Source organism: Phoenix dactylifera, chromosome 5 (genome assembly GCF_051530095.1).
Source record: "Phoenix dactylifera cultivar Ajwa chromosome 5, Ajwa_hap1_PhDact_Kaust_v1.1, whole genome shotgun sequence".
NCBI lineage: Eukaryota > Viridiplantae > Streptophyta > Magnoliopsida > Arecales > Arecaceae > Phoenix > Phoenix dactylifera.
In genome coordinates, this window is record NC_143194.1 from 39,283,257 (window position 1) to 39,301,582 (window position 18,326).

At 37.3% G+C, this 18,326-nt stretch overlaps 2 protein-coding genes and 1 long non-coding RNA gene across 16 annotated transcripts; 2 read left to right on the forward strand and 1 right to left on the reverse strand.

The window, feature by feature from the left end:
- The first annotated feature begins 1,341 nt into the window (after positions 1 to 1,341).
- On the forward strand, positions 1,342 to 7,618 carry LOC103708812 (protein FAR1-RELATED SEQUENCE 5-like). Of its 9 annotated transcripts, none has more exons than XM_089931060.1 (5): positions 1,362 to 1,564; positions 1,733 to 1,896; positions 2,003 to 2,615; positions 2,715 to 4,090; positions 4,181 to 4,518. In XM_089931060.1, exons 3-4 carry the CDS (start codon positions 2,007 to 2,009, stop codon positions 4,032 to 4,034), a joined length of 1,929 nt encoding a protein of 642 aa, XP_089787186.1. In that variant the 5' UTR covers positions 1,362 to 1,564; positions 1,733 to 1,896; positions 2,003 to 2,006; the 3' UTR covers positions 4,035 to 4,090; positions 4,181 to 4,518. The 9 variants fall into 9 exon arrangements, with proteins under 9 accessions (XP_026661107.3, XP_026661111.3, XP_026661108.3 ...); XM_088722845.2 differs by adding an exon at positions 6,499 to 7,618 and having other exon boundaries at positions 1,363 to 1,564; positions 2,003 to 4,090; positions 4,181 to 4,288; XM_026805306.4 differs by having other exon boundaries at positions 1,342 to 1,564; positions 2,003 to 4,090.
- Positions 7,619 to 8,299: 681 nt separating this feature from the next.
- On the reverse strand, positions 8,300 to 11,230 carry LOC103708810 (uncharacterized). 4 transcript variants are annotated; one of them, XR_016413448.1, is made up of 4 exons: positions 11,090 to 11,230; positions 10,899 to 10,963; positions 8,775 to 8,876; positions 8,300 to 8,695 (listed from the first exon to the last, which is right to left on the reverse strand). It is a non-coding gene; the product is annotated as an uncharacterized LOC103708810 (long non-coding RNA). The 4 variants fall into 4 exon arrangements; XR_016413446.1 differs by having other exon boundaries at positions 8,300 to 8,876; XR_016413449.1 differs by lacking the exon at positions 10,899 to 10,963 and having other exon boundaries at positions 11,090 to 11,219.
- A 218-nt stretch (positions 11,231 to 11,448) lies between these two features.
- LOC103708811 (FAD/NAD(P)-binding oxidoreductase family protein) lies at positions 11,449 to 15,583 on the forward strand. 3 transcript variants are annotated; one of them, XM_089931062.1, is made up of 5 exons: positions 11,575 to 11,703; positions 12,456 to 12,752; positions 13,628 to 13,932; positions 14,517 to 14,727; positions 14,813 to 15,583. In XM_089931062.1, the coding sequence occupies exons 2-5, from the start codon at positions 12,498 to 12,500 to the stop codon at positions 15,317 to 15,319; spliced, it is 1,278 nt and encodes a 425-aa protein (XP_089787188.1). In that variant the 5' UTR covers positions 11,575 to 11,703; positions 12,456 to 12,497; the 3' UTR covers positions 15,320 to 15,583. The 3 variants fall into 3 exon arrangements, with proteins under 3 accessions (XP_026661105.4, XP_089787188.1, XP_089787187.1); XM_026805304.4 differs by lacking the exon at positions 12,456 to 12,752 and having other exon boundaries at positions 11,449 to 11,703; XM_089931061.1 differs by lacking the exon at positions 11,575 to 11,703 and having other exon boundaries at positions 11,768 to 12,752.
- Positions 15,584 to 18,326: the final 2,743 nt, after the last annotated feature.

Consider the following 18,326-nt stretch of genomic DNA (forward strand, 5'->3'; position numbering starts at 1 on the left):
ATAGGCTAACATAATTTATATTGAAAAGAAACTCCTACACAAGGCATCGCCCCCCTCCTCTCCCGAAATAATGCAACAACATTGAAAGACATACAAGATAAGCTGTTTTAAGTAAAAAATACGTAGAGGGTAAAACACTTGAGGCTTATAGGCACGTTATAATAAACAAATAAAACTCAAAATAAATCATTTTCTTCAAGAACTTAAAAAATCAGTATGTAGATAAATATAAGAACGTAGTTGATTTATTTTTTAAAAAATTGTTGAACGTGCTACCCTAGTAAGCTATTAAAATTTTGAAAAAAATATAGATACATGTCTCCAAATTTTGGCCTTTTACGCTTAGACATTAAAAATTTTAAAAGTTTCATTTACCTACCAAAATTTATTTTTATTGCAATTTTGTCCAATCATCTATTTGGATCCTAACATTGTTAATAAAGTGAAAAAAATAAAAATACCCTTTATCCATAGAGATCGGATCATGACTTTCCCATGATCTCAAAATACTCCATCCTCTATCATCGATATGTTTTGCACAGATCTCAAAGCACCACATCCTTTGTTATTTATCTGCTTGTGTAGGTCTCAAAGCGCTTCATCCTCTATTATTCATCTGTGTGCACAATTTTAAAACATTTCATCCTTTGTCATATATTCACCTGCATAGATTTTAAAGTGCTTCATCCTCTATCATCCATCTATCGCACAAGTCTCAACATACTCTATCCTTTATGATCCATCCATCTGCACATATCTCAAAGTGTTCCATTCTCTATCATCATCCATTTGTATAGATCTCAAAATGCTCCATTCTCTGTCATCCATTTGCCTACATAGATCGCAAAGCATTTCCATCTTATGCCATCCATCCGTCTGCATAAATCTCAAAGCGCTACATTCCGTCATCCAATTATAGGTATAGATCACAAAACACTCCGTTCTTTATTGTTCATCTGTTTGCATAGATCTTAAAGTGCTCCATCGATATGACTCTCTTTCACATTCCTTTCAATTTGTATCAAAAGAAAAGTCTCCTGCTGAGTTAGTGGGCTAAATAGTTTGAAAAATTTATAATAGTTTAGTTGTTAAGTAACCCTCGTGTGATAACATTATGCAACGAACATAAATGGATAGGCCATATGGCAAAAAATTTAGAGTTTTGGGGGCTAATTAAAATTTTTTAAATTTTGAAATATAGATATAAATTGCCTAACTTAACTTTAGAGGAATGCCTTTATAATTTTTGCTAAAATTTTTGGTAGCTGCATCAAAAGACAGAAATCCTCATTAAAAAAAAAAAATCTCTTTAGGGTAAATGGTATAGAAGAAACTGGTCCACATGTAGGCGAACTTGGTCCTGGACCAAGGTTAGCAGGTTGGAGGCGTTACATTGCACGACCGGTGACCCCTCAAGCCTCAGCTTAGTCTCGAGGAGTCGACACCCTACGAAGCTTCCTGCGGCGTTCGGTGTGTGAACTCCGGTCACATTTCTTCTCCCCTCGCCGCCGGCTTCGCCTCTCCTCTCTCCCTCGGAAACCCTAACACTAGCGCAAATTATCCGGTAGGTTGTTCTTCCCAATCTCGCCCGAATATTAGGGTTTTTCTGTTTGCCTCTTTTCTGTATCCGAAACCCTAATCCCCAAATTTCAATCCTCTCGTACCTTAACTCTCACGGAAGAATAGATCAACTTTTGGTTTGAAGATGATTTTTCGCTTGTTGTCCTTAAAGATTGCATCTTGAAGTGGGGAAGGAGGGCTTTTTCTTAAAGTTTGTATCTTGAAGTAGGGAAGCTTTGGGAACCCGGACTGCGAGGTGGGCTGGCTTCTTTGTGATCCTGACCCTTCTATATCTCGTGCTCGAAATTTAGAAATTCTTCCGGGATTTAAAGATTGGTAGGAAAAATTGCGTCGTTTGTTGTGTCTAATGTGTTCGGCGATTGGCTGTTTTGGTTTTCTCCGAATAATCTCTTTTATTTGTTCTCCAAAACTGATGTTTTAGATCTATGGAGTACTCTTCGAGCGAAGATGATGAGCTGGTGGAAGATTGCATGGATCTTGAAGAAGATATTGGGGCATCAGATGTTGATCAGCGCACCGGTGAAGTTACTGACTCGCTTCATTTTGGAGACCAGCTCTGCAATTCTGTGGTAACGGTCGAGCATTCAGTCGGAAATGTGCTACTCACAACCGATGGAGAAGTCAAAAACGAGGAACCTTACATGGGAATGGTGTTTGATTCTGACTTGTCCGCGAGGGCTTTCTATAATGCTTATGCTCTCCGCATTGGGTTTGGCATTCGGGTTGCCAGGTCTCGGAGTGAGAAGCGGAAGGGTGTTGAGGTGTTGGTCATGAAGAGATTTGTCTGCCTGAAGGAGGGTCACCACAAGAAGAAGGTCACTGAGTACGCCAGCAAGAAAAAAAGGAAGCGCTTGTCGATTAGGGATGGATGCCCAGCAATGATGGAGGTGGTTCGAAGAGGACCCGACAAATGGGTGGTCACCAAGTTGGTATTGGAGCATACACATGTTGTAGTTAGTCCAGATAAGGTCCGCGAGATCCAGCTTAATCACCTTTCTGGAAAGGACCGGGAGCATGAGAACTACTTGAGAGAGGTGAGGCAGAAAATCTTTGGAGAAGGTGATGCTCAAGGCCTCCTCGAATATTTTAAGAGGATGCAGGCTGAGAATTCTGGGTTCTTCTATGCTGTGCAGGTTGACTACAGGAATTGTATGACCAATGTCTTTTGGGCTGATGCCAAAGCTAGAATGGCTTATACTTATTTTGGGGATGCCCTCACTTTTGACACGACATATAAGAAGAATGAGAACATGATGCCATTTGCTGCATTCACGGGTGTGAATCATCATGGACAGCCCGTGGTTTTTGGATGTGCCTTGGTTGTAGACAAGACAGAGTCCTCATTTGCTTGGTTGTTTGAAACATGGCTTACAGCAATGTTTGGACGTCGCCCTTTATCATTTACTACTGACCAGGGCAAGGCTATGGAAGTAGCTGTTGCGAAGGTGTTTCCCAATACGCGCCATCGTTTATGCAGGTGGCATATCTTATCTAGGTGCAAGAAGAAGCTGTCTGATGTATGTACTAGTTATCCTTCTTTTTATGTTGAATTAAAGAAATGCGTCAATGAGTCTGACACTGTTGACGTCTTTGAAGTGTACTGGAGGTCGATTCTTGATAAGTATGGTTTGAGGGAGAACGTGTGGTTGCAATTACTGTATAATGTTCGCCATAAATGGGTTCCGGCATACCTAAAGGGCTCTTTCTATGCAGAATTGTCTACAACTCAAAAATTAGAAAGCTTGAACAGGTTTTATAGAAACAACTTTGATAAGAAGCTCTCTTTGCATGCATTTATTGCAAAATTTGATCAAGCAATGGATTGTCGATTTGAAAAGGAAGCCCAAGAAGATCTAGCTGTACTCCATGACCAAAGGATTTTGAAGACAGATGCACCTTTGGAGAAACAAGCAGCCAATATATACACAAGAGCAGTATTTGAGAAGTTTCAAGTGGAATTGATCGAAGCCTTAGACCACTATTCAGTGAAAATTCAGGATGGGGCTATCAGCAAGTTCTCTGTCGAAAGAGATGGAGATGCTCGTAACAGGCACATTGTTTTTCTGAATGCATCAGAAAAGAAAGCATGTTGTAGTTGCTCCAAATTTGAATTTGCAGGAATACTATGTAGACATGTTTTGGCAGTGTTCTTGGTAACCGGTGTGATTCTGCTTCCAGAACATTATATTTTGAAAAGATGGACGAGGAAGGCAAAGAGTGGTCTGATCTTGGAGGATGACCGTGGTGTTGAATTTCAAAATTACTGTCAGAGTTCTCCAATTTTACGATACAATGATCTTGTTCATGATGCCATGAAGTGTGCAGAGAAGGGAGCAACTTCTGCAGAGAATTACAAGATTGTAAAGGATATTCTACAAAAAGCTTTTGCAGAAATTGTTGCTCTTGAAGAAAATGTGGCTAAAGCTGGGCCACATCATGCAGAAAACATGTAAGAAGATTAAAATTGGCAACATGATGAATTAACTGCTACTGCTTTCAAAGCATAGAGGTAATTTTGAAAAGCAGATGTACTAGCTTTTACTAGTTTCATATTATCATTTTGAAAGTAGATGGTACTGATTTATTTTGTTTAATGCAGGCTGAAGCATGCTTGGAAAGTGGACACCAGGGGTCTAGAGATAATGACATCACTGAGCAAATTTCAAGTCTAGAGTTTTCAACTTTGCTTGGCCGTGTGCCTAGCCAGGTCCATGTAGATATTCATATTTGTCAAGATTGCACCTTCATATTCCATGTGCGGATTTCATTCCTAGATGTTGATATATTAGGAAAATTTTTACATTAATGGTCATAGATAGATCTGGTTCTGGTTGCTTTTCTACTTTTTGGAATTTAACCTCCTGTTGTTTTATATAGTACTTTCATGTTTAATTTGGTATGAAAAGCTTACTTGATCTGTAGATTTTGGTCAGTCAACTCATTGCTCTCACCCTATATCTGGCTTATAGGTTGTGGATGTTGCTTGTTATGTTGTTTATTATGTTAGCTGGATTTTTATACATTTCTACGTGTTATATGCTCAAGGATATCATGTTTGAGCATCAAGATGCGCACTTGTAATAAATCAATTTCTGCAAGTGTCTTCATTCAGTGCCATATGTTGTTCTGTCTGCTTGCACGTGCACACACGCGCACACACACACATGGGGAGGGAGGGAAGGGGAAGCTAAGGGTGCAATCGAGTGCATTTTGCCCGAGATATATGGAAATCAGTGCCGAATCCTTCAAAATGAAAATTGAGATCACTGAACATAATCTATGGTACATAAAATAACTAGAAACAAAAAAATCATACAGTTTCAAGTTCTTTTACCCATGCATCAAATTGTTGAAAAATGAACAATTTTAACAGTTGGATGCTATGTCTTCATTTGATCTATAGTCTAGAAGCATCCAAATCTGCTGAAATTTGACCTATATATATTTTAAAGTATTTAGATTGAGATTAATGGTTGAGATTTGTAAATTATTTAATGTATAATATGTTTTAGCTCACTAGGGTATTGCTACTGTTTTTTTTGTACTTAATGCATATGTAAGAGATTTCTAAAATAAATGTTTTTTAGTCTCTAGTCACTTTATACACCATAGATCATGATCAACTGTGTCCATTTTCAATTTATGATGTGCATCATCGCTTTTCAGTAGGAAGTATACATATACATATACATATACAGATACAGATACACATACACATACATTCATATATACACATACGCATACATACATATATACATATATATATGTATATATATGTATATATATAAAGGTGTTATACACTGTAATCTTGATCCAGATAACATGCACTGGAAGGGGCATAGATATGCAGAATCATGGTTCCTTCTATATGCAAAATCAGCAATTCTTAGCCTTGCGGCAGCAGCAGTCAGTCACGGTCGGTTCTGTCCATAAAATGTGAGGCCATTGAAACTGTCACACTCATCAAATTCCATTTCATCTCAGTACTCAAGGGCAATTGTGACACGTTTGTCATAGATGGTGAAACCCATAATGGACTCAGTCCAGTTAAATGCTGTGGAGATGCCAGATGTTAGAAGTTACACATGTTCAGGACTGAACAGAGCAGCCAAACTAATTAGCTCATAAGCAAAGCATACTACATTGATGTTTTAGATGCTACCTCCCTCATTTTATTCAATATTATAGCACAGTGAAGTTTTTTGGCTCCCTGGAGCTGTTAAAATAATGGAAAACTCAGAATTTAGGTGCCGTTATTTGCTGAATCTAGCAATTCTTTGCCATGATGCCACCAGGTGTCCCAGTTGTGCCAAGAAAGTATAGCAGATTAGATTGGATGGGCATCCAATTAACTGCTCTTGAATGAATCACTATTAGCAAGTGCAAGTCAGGCTGCTTGCGAATGAACCGAGCTGCTCGCGAGCAGGTCGGGCTTGGCTCTCTAAGAACTTATTTGAACTTGGTTCGACTAGGAAACAAGCTGGGCTTGAACACATTTTAGAGCTTGGTTCATAAACAAGCTGAGACTGAGGAACGATTAATTCTGTTCATTTATAGTGAGGAAGCTCGGCAGCCTCGGCTCGGTTCAGCTAAAGCTTGACTCATATCTTAGCCGAGGCAAGCTCGAGCAGCTTGGTTAGAAAGTGAGCTGCGCCCAAGCATTCCGGTACTTGGCTCGGCTTGGCTTGCTTGTATCCCTAGTCAGTGTGATGTTGGTCCAGCTACATCCTCAGGCTGTTGAGAAGAATGCTTTATAGGAGTCAATTATATTGTTTGCTACTATCTATCCTGAATAGTTTTATAGGCCAGATTTCTGTTTGGAGGGGGAGGCAGTTAGTGATGGGCATCTGTTTGAATTCAAATGTAAACTGAATATTGTGGTAGCTGCCTCTGACTCTGCTTTTATTTGGTTTGCAGGAGTAGAGATAGAGAATGGGCATAAACTTCCCCGTCCAGCTCATTCATGCTCGTTGATTCATTTAGACACAAGAATGCTTTTCCATACTAGGGAAAGAGCATGTATAATAATAATAAAAAAAGGTGGATACACTTATTCATATATATTATAATAACATTCATATTTTATGGTAATATATTAAACATCAATTAACTATTATAATATCCATTTTATTATTCTATATTTTTGTATTATAATATATTATATTATAATTCCTATTAGTAAAATAAGTCAGTACTATTATGAGAATTCTAACACAATTTTTTGTTCTAATATTATCACACGTTTGTAACAAATAATTGGTCTAATATAATAGTAATAGTTTTTATTATTTTATAATTATGCAATATAGAAATATATTATACGGTTACTCTAATATCATGCTATAATTATTATTATGTAATGTAGATTTTCTTATTTGCCATATATAATCTCCATTATTTTGTTCACATGAGTATTTATAATATTTTATAATAAAAATATTATTTATTATAAAATAATATAATGTTATATTACGTATGATAACATTAGAATGCCTTAATTTGTTCCTAAACTATTCCAGGTCCATTCTGTAATTATTATAATATTAAAATACATTATATTTTATGTAATTATGAAATATAATAATAAAATGTAAAATGCTAATAATTATTTAGTGATGTGTTAATATCTTGTTAATTATATAAATTATTCCTTTAAAAATCTAGTTATGTTCATATATTTAATACTATGACAATATTATATTTTATAATTATTATATCATTAGCATTAGTAATTATATTTATTATATTATGTTATTATAAATTTGACATGTTATGGTATTGGAGAAATTATTTGTGACAAATTCAAATAGTGGATCAGAATCATTCATTCCTGATTATTTCAGGAAACAGATATCCTGGAATTAGAAAGCCATTCTGATTTTCATTCTTGACAACCAAACATGGGGTAGGAGCATAAATAGAGGTATCTTTATTCATTGCAGACCTTTCCATGCTGTATAGTACGGAACCATGTTTAGACTATGCACTCATCCAATTCCTTAATTTTTATAAATTGCCAAAATTTTATGCTTGAAGACATGCAGTTAGTTTGTGTGAGTAGTGATTCTATTTTGATAAATGACAGCAAGTTATTGAGGCTAGAAAGATGGTGAACTAAACAATTGGAGCTGCACTTTTAACATAACGAAGTAAATTTTGCTTGGGCATTAACTTGCTGGGACACCAGGGCAGCATCCTACAGGTTTAACAAAAAACTCAGAGATCATGGCAGGCAAATCCACAGTTCAATAACGAGCATATAACATTGAGTTTTTCTGCCACACCTGAACAATTGAAAGGCAAGGCAGGATGTATCCGACTTCAACTGACCCCAGGCTATGAGCTTTATGGAACTGAAAGAACTACTGCATGTTTGTAGGAAAACCGTTCAGGTGCTGTTCGCCGCAAAAGATTAAATTAATATCTTACAAAAGCAATAGCCGGATCAGCTGTGTGAGATGAGGAATCACTTTTTATTCAATTGTGACAATGTTGTGCTCTTCAAAATCAGCCCATGTATACATATATTTATATATATGAGGCAACAAAATTTGATGCATCAAAGATGAGCACTCTCTCTCTCTATATATATATGAAACTATAAAGGAGTCGTCAAGATCAGCTGCTAATTTATTCTGGTTTTGTTTTTTTCCCTTTTGTTATTACGTAAAAATAATGGCTTGAGAGTATAGGAAAAATAATGCTGCTCCTGCGGATGTATGAAAGGATGCAGCCTTGCAACTTAAAATATACTGAACACACCTTCAACAAAAAGGTTTATGATTGTGGAAGTACCAATATCTTGCTGAGAAAGTGGGGCTCTGGTTTTCCAAAAAGACTCGTCCGTAGGACCGTAAAGCTGGATCAATCGACCTTATTTGCACGGGCCACACTGCTTGCACCATTCATTTATAAACAAAGGCAGAAGAATTTATGATTATAAGCTACCAAACATGTAACGTCCTCATTAGACGAAATAGTTGCGTCAATCCGGTTAAGGTAATCCAAATTCTGGCATGATTACTAGAACCTGATCTCAAAGCCAGATGTTTGTGTCAGCTGTAATGGCCGGCTCCAATAAGACGTGGCTTGAGGTGTGAGTACCGCCAAAAAGCTCCCAGAATCAAACAATAGTTTGCATCAAGATTCTTACTATCAAAGACAATTTGCAGCATTAGGACATCAGAACTCACCTCTTCAATAAGTGTGATGGCTGAAAATGTCAAAATGACAAAACATGCTTCATGGAGCACCTAGAAATAAGATCTGAATTTATTTTTCCAACTCCAGGTTCCCTGGTGAAACACAAGCAGAAAGTGTGATTAAAAGTGGCTCCATCATGCTTCACACTCTTGATTCATCTTGTAGTAAATAGACATAGCATACTCAAACATCTCACATTTAACATAAGCAGCTATCACAACAATCAAGGAAAGCATGTCCCTATTTGGTATTCCATTAAATGACTGCGAAATCTTTATACTACCCAAGCCTGAATACATGCCCGTCATCAAGTTCTTCACATAAGGATCAAACTAAATCACAAATTCATGGACGAATGTGTGGTTCTTTCTCCCATATGGGGGCGTTTGGTATGGGGTGATCGTCCTAGGATCAAGAGTGATGTGGGTGGAGGTGATAAGATCACCGCATTTGATTGCACCACGATGATCCTACGTGGCAGTGATCTTAAATCACCTCCACTCCTCAAATCACCTCCCAACTCGGTGATGGGATACCCGTCCTTGAGGTCGAAAATTCAAGATCATCCCAGGGCAGTGATCCTGAGTTAAAAATTAAAGACAAAAATACCCCTCAAGTTAGCAGAAAAATTGGTATATCAATATACCATCAGTATATTATGTCAATGATATATATATATATATATATATATATATATATATATATATATATATATATATATATATATATAATGTTGATATTATATATTATATTAATGATATATATATATATATTATAATATATTACTAATCATATTATTATCCTATTATTATTGAAGGATAATTTTAAATTTTAGTAGAAATATATTATTATATTTTATATTTATATAATGAAAATATTTAATATATTACTATATTACTCCTATTTACCTTATTTTTTAATCAAAATAATTATTAGTATTAAAAAAATCTATTATAAGTATAAATAAAAATATTAATTCTATAATGAGAAATAACATATTTTTATAAGATTAATAAGTTATAGGAGTAATAAATATATTTTTATAGAATATATTAATAATTAATATATTGATAAATATATTAATATTTTATTATAATATATTTTATATGATTAATAAATATATAATAAGGCTACTAAAAGTAGAATATGTGACAAAATTATGGAACTATTATAGGAATTAGTATATTGACTTACATTTTTAATTCATGAGAACTAAAAATACATAAAAAATCCGTCTAAGATATATCAAGGGTATTTGTGGTATTATGTGGTTAGTGATCTTGGATCCCCATACCATACCACATAAGTTACTCATGGATATCCGGAAATTTTTAATCACCGGATCATGGCCTACCAAACACATCGATCTTAGAACACTGGGGATCAAATCATCCCAGCATTCGGATCACCGGGAATCTTAGATCACTGTGGTGATCCTATTGGGGTTACCAAACGCCCCCTATAAGACCATGCAAAGGCCGCCTAGTGCTTTTGAAACATAGGCTACGTACAATCAATGGGTGACAAACACCCCTGGACACCAAGGCACATTTGTCAAACAAGATGAAAATAAATTGCAATGCTAAACCTTTCATAATGCAAAAAATATGGTCCAATTTGGCTATTCCTACTATGTTATCTTCAGCAACAATATCTTCCACCATAATTTTCACATTTGGGATTTCTTTTATTAAATTGCCACTCCCAAAAGGAAAACATATAGTTCTTGCTATTGTTTGTAAGTATTAGATTTTCGATATTATTAGACTAATCTTGCCATTTTGAGTAGGCATGGACAAGCCTCGGGAACAAAGTTCACCAGATTCAAAACTCAATTGAGTATAAATCTCCGGGAAGCCATAGTTTCTAATCTTAGAAGAATTTGGTTGATTAAAGACGATGTTGATGCTGGAATCAAGATTTAGCTTTCATCCAAATCTATTTTTTTTAAAAAATATTTTATCATTTTACAATTTATATCCTTTCATTAAGAGAGGAACCCAATCCGATTTGAACTGAAATTTACTAGACTAAAAAGATAAAAGTTTGCATCCTCTTCTTGATCTTTTTTCCTTTTTTTCTGAAGAACCTACGCCTGGATTGTCCGTGATTACCGTATACCATGTTTCATCATCGCACCAAAAATGAACATTCTGATGGACCTTCTAAGTGCCCCATCCTGTCCTCAGGAAAAAAGAAAGGGAGGGAGAAAAAGAAAAGAAAAGAAAAGAAAAATAAGAAACCTTAGATATACGCATAGATGCCCTCTGTAGACTGGAAGCGAAAATGAGCGAAAGGGACTGACCTTCTCGACGGAAGGGAGACAGCGAGGAGAAGACGGCGAAGGCGAGGGCTCGGGGAGGACGACGGCGAGGGCGGCGTGGGCACAATGGAGGCGAGGGCTTCTCCCGCCCGACCGCCCTCTTCGTCCTCTGGGATCGGACGTGACCAAAAAAATTAGAAACAATGAAATGGAGACGTCGTGTCCGAGCTCCGTCCGTCTCCGTTCCGTTATCCCGCTGCACAGATCTGAAAGCGAAATGGATGATCCGACGGTAGACGGTGCGAAACAACACCGACCCTTCCTTCGCGCGAAGGATACACCCGGGACGCCTTTTATCGCGCGTCCGAGGGGAGGAGGGAGGAATCCAGACAGCGGGAGCGATGGAGCCGAAGAAGATGAAGAGGGCTCCGAAAGCCGTGGTGGTGGGAGGGAGCATCGCGGGGCTATCGTGTGCCCACGCCCTGATCTCCGCCGGGTGGCAAGTGACGGTGATCGAGAAGTCCGGAGCAGCGCCGTCCGGCAGCCCCACGGGGGCCGGCCTCGGGCTCGATCCCCTGTCCCTGGAAATCGTCGGCCGTTGGATCTCCAACCCTGATCTTCTTCGCCATATTACCTTATCCCTCTCCATCGACCTGGTATTACGTGGTTCCCCAACTACGTTCCACTTTAGTTTTCTTTCTTCTTTTTTTTAAAGAAAAAATATTCGAAGCTAACATTTCAATAAGATTTACTCGATTTTCCTTTTCTACATTTCTATGGCACTAGATATAAAGAAAATTTACAAGAATAATTTCATTATGGTCATTTTAACTAATAACTTTAAAATGTTATTGTAAGATTTTTGCTAGTTTCCATAAATTCTTCATTGTAGACAATATTGCATTTTACTCATATATCTGCATTTGTAGTAGAGTAATTATAGCATGCTTCTTATTGTTGTCGAATTTAATTCCCAAATTAGGTTTAAAGAATCATATCCTATATATGCATCTAATACATTGTATAGGGTATCCTTTTTGGACATTATATTATGTATCCAATACATTGTATGTAGTAGCCTATTGATATTATATATGCATCCAACATATTGTATGGAGTAGCCTTTTGACATACTAGTAAAATTTTTTCGAGAAGAGAATTTCTTTCACCAAGTGAAAGGTTCTTCAATCCAGTTAGCTTCTGTTTGAGTGTTAATCTTGAAAGTGTGTCCAAGGTAATGGGGTAGCTCTTTCGCGTGCCATGTACGTTTGATGTCATATATATGTATAGAAAATCTGTGGTTGTGTGATGCTATAAGGTATTATTTTTGTAATTACAAAGAAAGAAGTGGAGTTTTCTTGTAATTAGCTGTGTAGCTTAATCTAACTTTAAGCATCGTATGTGAGAGGGAAATCGAAATTGAGTGTTAGAGAGATAGCTGGAGCAATCAATGGAGCTTCCAAAGAATAAGGGAGCACTGAAAGCTGTGGTGGTGGGAGGGAGCATAGCAGGTCTATCATGTGCCCATGCCTTAGTTACTGCAGGGTGGCAAGTTACGGTTATTGAGAAGTCCCGAGTCGCACCATCTGGAAGTCCCACAGGTGCTGGGCTAGCGCTCGATCCTCAATCTCGAGAGCTCCTTGGCCATTGGATCTCCGACCCAAGCTTCCTTGATGATGCTACTTTCCCCCTTCCAATCGACGTGGTACGCTCCCCTTGATAATATTGCTCCTCTTCTTCTTTCTCGCAATCATTAGGAAATTTTGGTTCTCTAGGGTCGTGGTTGTGAATAAGATTATCTTGACCATCTATTCGTTAAGATGGAGATGATTGATCTGATGATTCTCATTGAGTCCGTTTCTCAGCTACAATGGTAAACTAATCTGCATAAGTTACATCAATTTGCGAAAAACCAGTGTTTTCAATCCGGGGGCATCTAGCCATCCAGTCCAATTACAATAAGAGAGAACTGGAACTAGATGGAACAGGACTCCGAAACCCATTCATGCCAGGAAAGAAGAAAGAGGAAGAGGAAAGAAAGAAAATGAGAAGAAAATGAATAAAGAAAGAAAGGAAAGGAGAAGGAATAAACAAAGAAAGGAAAGAAGAGAAAGGAAAAAAAAAAAGGAAAGGAAGGAAGGAAGTGAGAAAAAAAAGAAATGAAAGAAATGAAAGAAAGAAGAAAGAAAAAAAATAAAAAGAAAAAAAAATCAAGAAAGAGAAAAAGAGAAAGAAAGGAAGGAAGGAGTGAGTAAAAGCAAGAGGAAAAAAGAAAAAAAGAAACGAAGGAAAAAAAGTAAAAAAGTTAAGAGAAACAAATAAAGAAAAAAAAAAGAAGGAAAGAAGAGGAGGGAGATGAGGGGACCTACTAGAAAATAGTGGCACCCTGTTCCACAGGATTTAAATCCTTGTATCAAATTACTGCTGTAGGAGGATCATCAAATTGTTTCGTCCATACAGTACAATTTTTATTCTCTAGCACTACTATGGCGATGATTTTAACATTCTTCTCATTGAGGGGAAAAATAAAATTATATCTTCATCACTTGTGGTCTTAACACTCTTTACTTCTATATGCAGAACCGAGCAACAGATAGTGAGAAGAAGATAAGCTGGATGCTGACAAGAGACGAGAATTTCAACTTCAGAGCGGCCCACTGGGCCGATCTCCACTCAATTTTACACAAGGCTTTGCCAGCCGGAATAATTCTCTGGGGTCATCAGCTCTTCTCTTTTCAAATTTCTCCTGACAAGTCTTCTGTTAAAGCTAAAGCTAGAGTAATCCAAACAAATGATGTTGTGGAAATTGTTGGGGATTTGCTTGTCGCAGCTGATGGCTGCCTGTCAAGTATCCGCCAGCATTTCCTTCCAGATTTCAAGCTGAGGTTTGTGAATCAAAAGATGTTATTGTATTTCTAGCATGACTACAAGTCCATTTCTGCTGAACAATTTATTTGCAGGTATTAGACTTAATTGGCAAAGAGTGTGAAATGTGTGTGGTAGAGGGAACAGCAATAAATCCAAGCTCGTGTTTGTTCATCATCAATATGACTAACCTCAAATCTTGTGGGCATGGGGTTGCTGTTTGTTTCTTTTTTTCATTTATTTTGTGCAGGGCTTCTTTTGAAGTCAGCATCTTTGCTTTCTTGGGGAACAGCAATCGAGTGCGCCTATGATGCTGACAAAAACACCACTAAGGACTAATAAGATGTGGAGGCTGCAAAGCACTTAGCCAAGTTCAAATGAGAATACGGTCCATCTGTTCTGTTATAACAGCAATAATATTGGATGCCTAACTCTTAGTCCACATCTACAATCAGAAAATAAAAATTTATTAAATGCTTCTGCAATTGAATTACTTCAATATGGAGGGGCCTCGGCTTACCATATGCTGTCTGCTTATCTAGTTACAATGGCTATGCAATTCAGAATCATTTATGATGTTTTTTTTCCCCTCTAATTAATGCAGGTATTCAGGCTACTGTGCATGGAGAGGAGTGTTAGATTTCTCAGGAAAGGAGAGTTCAGATACCATAGCTGGAATTCACAGGGTTTATCCAGAACTTGGGAATTGCTTGTACTTTGATTTGGCCCGTGGAACACATTGTGTTCTCTATGAGCTGAAAAACAAGAGGCTGAATTGGCTTTGGTACATCAATGGACCTGAACCAGAACTAAAGGTGAGAAAACTGGAAGTTTGTGTGGTGGTAGGGATTACATGTTTATGTGCTCTGATTAATCTAACCATGGAGATACACTCTATAGGCAAACTCACTGACTACGAAAGTAAGCGACGAGATGACTAAAAAGATGCATGTAGAGGCGGAGAAGGTCTGGCTACCTGAATTGGCTAAGGTCATGAAAGAAACAAAGGAACCTTTCATCAATGTAATATATGATAGTGAGCCTCTTCCGCAGCTCTTTTGGGACAATGTAGTATTAGTTGGAGACGCAGCTCACCCGACAACTCCTCATGGCTTGAGAAGCACCAACATGTCAATCCTAGATGCTGAAATTTTGGGCCAGTGCCTTGAGAAGTGGGGATTGGAGAATCTAGGTTTAGCTCTGAAGGAATACCAGATGATCCGGCTTCCAGTGATCTCGATGCAAGTGCTCCATGCACGGAAGTTAGGACGTGTGAAACAAGGTCTAGTTCTTGATGATCAGAAGACTTTTGATCCGACGACGGCCGCTCCAGAGGAATGCCTGCAACTTCAGCAAAGAAGCATGCCTTACTTTGAAAGTGCTCCTTCTATTACCACTCCCAGCTAGTTCTATGCTTCTATTGAATGCAACGCTGTAAGTTACTGCGAAAGAAAAGAGTTTTTATTTGTTGAGCGTGAGCAGTGATGCTTCATAAATTCTGAGAATGGAGGAGTGGTAATGGATTAAATCAGGTCAAGTTATTATTATTTTTTTCTTAGAAAAGAAATTAGGTCGAGTTGGGAAGAGAGAGGTATCAGAGAAAACTGTCAATCCAAATCCCATCTATTTGTTAAATGGAGCAGAGAATGAAACTTGAGTAAATACCTTTCATAACTTGTCTAGTGTAAGTTGTTTAAGACTTTAAATCAGGGCAACTCAAGTCAAGTTTGCAGTTACCTACTAATCTAACTAGACACGAATACCTAAACCATAAATAAGTTAATCTGATTTGATTACTAAATGAGTTATAAGCAAATTATACAGGTCAGACATCTATATTTAAAGCTGACCTGACCTATCTAATAAATGCGTGTGGTCAAGCCGACCTGTTAACAACTTGGTCCTATTTAGGTATTGTCAATGCTGTTAGATCACAGAATCGTGGGCCAGCCAAACTAGTGGCTCCAAAAGTTCAAATTTCTTTCTTGAATCACAAGAAATTGATCCGTGAACCAGAAACATTGTCCAGATATCAAGGAGATATTTACTAAAACGATGCATAGATATCAAAAAGATGCTTATTTTGAGGAAAAGATTAAGAAAACAATGGACGCCAACCGGACAAACCTCTTTGTTTCTTACTTTCAAGACTGGTTTGATTTATGAGAAGAGAAATAGAGTAATATTATATTTGGTTAGAGTTTTCGAAAAAGAAAGACGGAAAAAAAGTAGGTTTTCTATGAAAATAAAATTTTATATTTTATAAAATAGAAAAACTTATATAATATATGAGAAAGTCCAATTCCATGAGAATTGGTTCCAATTGCCGGACTGAAAACCCCAAATTTGAATTCCCTATTGGCTTCGCCGTGCTTGACCTGGATTTCAAGGGCGAGATCAGGCTGAAATCCAGCTCGGGCCGGTTTGCTTGCCAAATCCAACATGGATAAAATGATGACAAACAAGCCCGTGCTTCTATTTTTTTAATTTTATTATTTTTTTAAAAAAAGAAAAGAAAAAAAAAATATGATGTAGACATGCAAAGAACAATGAAACCAGGCCACCATCAAAGATGATGAACCGATCAGCATAGACCAATCCATTTATAAACTTGTTTCTGTTTTTCTTCGAATTAGAAATGATGGTGAGAAATGCTCAGTTCAAAGATCAAGAACTTGGGACACATGTACCAAGGTTCGAACCCAAAATCTCCTCCGATACAACTAGGCCTTGGAATCCTAGTGGACTACCAGTCTGACTACAGCTACTGTGTCAGCAAGAGGGGAAACTTTGGGGCTGTTTTAAATCTCAAGATCATCATCTTGTGTCTTAGAGACTGTATTGGCTTTCCTATTTCCCCGTGCATCTCTGGTTTTTCCTGCTAGATAGATATCTTATTCGATTTTTTTGATGGTAGGCTGTTAGAGTTATCATAATTCTATATATAGAAATACTCATCCATAGCGATAACATTAAGGAATCATGTCTATCGTATTGTATAGGTATAACTTAGAATCAGCGAATGATACACCGGCATCTCCATTTTCTGTGAAAGGATAGATGGAAAAGCGAGAACAAAATCTGATCAAAAAGAACGCTCGTTGCTGAATGCTGGTCGAGAATTAAGGATACTCGTCGCCGGATACTGATTGGAAAGAAAGCTTGTTGTTGATCGAAGCCACTCAATCTTGAAGAGAAGAATACTCTTAAGAGACAGAAGACTTCCGGAAGTGAAAGAATACTATGCAATCAATTTAATTCGGTGTAACTGTAGATTTTACAAAATATTAGATGTAAGTATAATAAACGTAAACTTTTGGAGGGTTTTGTAAGGTTATTGTGGTCATTTAATAAAAAAAATAAATGGCACTTAAATGCTATTAAAAGTTAATGGTTTGACTAATATTTTGTTAAATTATTGGTTAGAAGTATTGGATAAAAATAAACATCAAGAATATAAGCGCAGTTTTTTCTACTATTAAATATAAATATAATTTATTTCTAATCTTAGAAAAATTTTTGTAATTTATTCTATATACTATTATAAAAGTTTCCTCCCTTTTCCACCCTTCCCTCTCCCAACCGGCTCACCACCCTCGAGCTCGCAAGCACCAACCGTCCGAAGCTCCTCTCCGAGGTCTCTGACGGCCTCATCGCCTCGAGCTCACAGGCACCGACCACCCAAGCGGCCAAGCCTCCTCTCTGAGGTCTTTATCTGCACGGGCTTCGGTGGCACCACTGGGATCGAGGAGGTCAGGGAAGGTGGAGTAGTTCACTAGTCGGGCAATTAAGTTTGGGACAAAAATTAAAAAAATAAAAAAACAAAAGCTTCCACTAATATTTTTCTTTAATTCTCTTAATAGTTAAGGCAGCAGGAGCTAGAATGCACAGATGTGGCCAGTTTTGATTGACTTAGTCTACGACTGAGGTGGCAGACTAAGTCTATCTAATAATTTGTCCAGCCATGCTCAAAAACAACAGGTGGGAAATCCTTTCGAGCTTTGCTTCATCTCCACTTAATTTTCATATGTATCCAGATGGCCACTAAGCTTAAATATGCTCGAACCTAAATGTCACTCACAACCTTCCCTTCACTTTGAAGCCTAAGGCGACCTGCACAAGTTTATATCTATCTTGAGTCCTTTAATATTAAGCATATGGACTTGTTAATTCCATTCAAGCTAATAAGGTGACAATTGCGAAGCAATCTACAATATGGTCCAGAAATATAATAGTGCTCCTTGTATTATCCTGGTTAAAAACGAAAAAAAAGTCTATATCCTGGAGATCTAAGCATTGTTACAATGACTGCTCATCCGGTCATCATGATTTGTTAAAATTACCACTTATCTCAAAAGCTTAAGCTAATAGGATGAGATAAATTTATTTATATATTTTATATTTTCTTACACTT

Excerpts from the sequence above, each read along its gene's own strand:
- LOC103708812 (XM_026805306.4), top strand. The coding sequence starts at position 2,007 with ATGGAGTACTCTTCGAGCGAAGATGATGAGCTGGTGGAAGATTGCATG.
- LOC103708811 (XM_026805304.4), top strand. The coding sequence starts at position 11,449 with ATGGAGCCGAAGAAGATGAAGAGGGCTCCGAAAGCCGTGGTGGTGGGA. Across the intron at positions 11,704-13,627 it reads TATCCCTCTCCATCGACCTG|AACCGAGCAACAGATAGTGA; the intron begins GTATTACGTGGT and ends TTCTATATGCAG. Across the intron at positions 14,728-14,812 it reads GACCTGAACCAGAACTAAAG|GCAAACTCACTGACTACGAA; the intron begins GTGAGAAAACTG and ends TACACTCTATAG.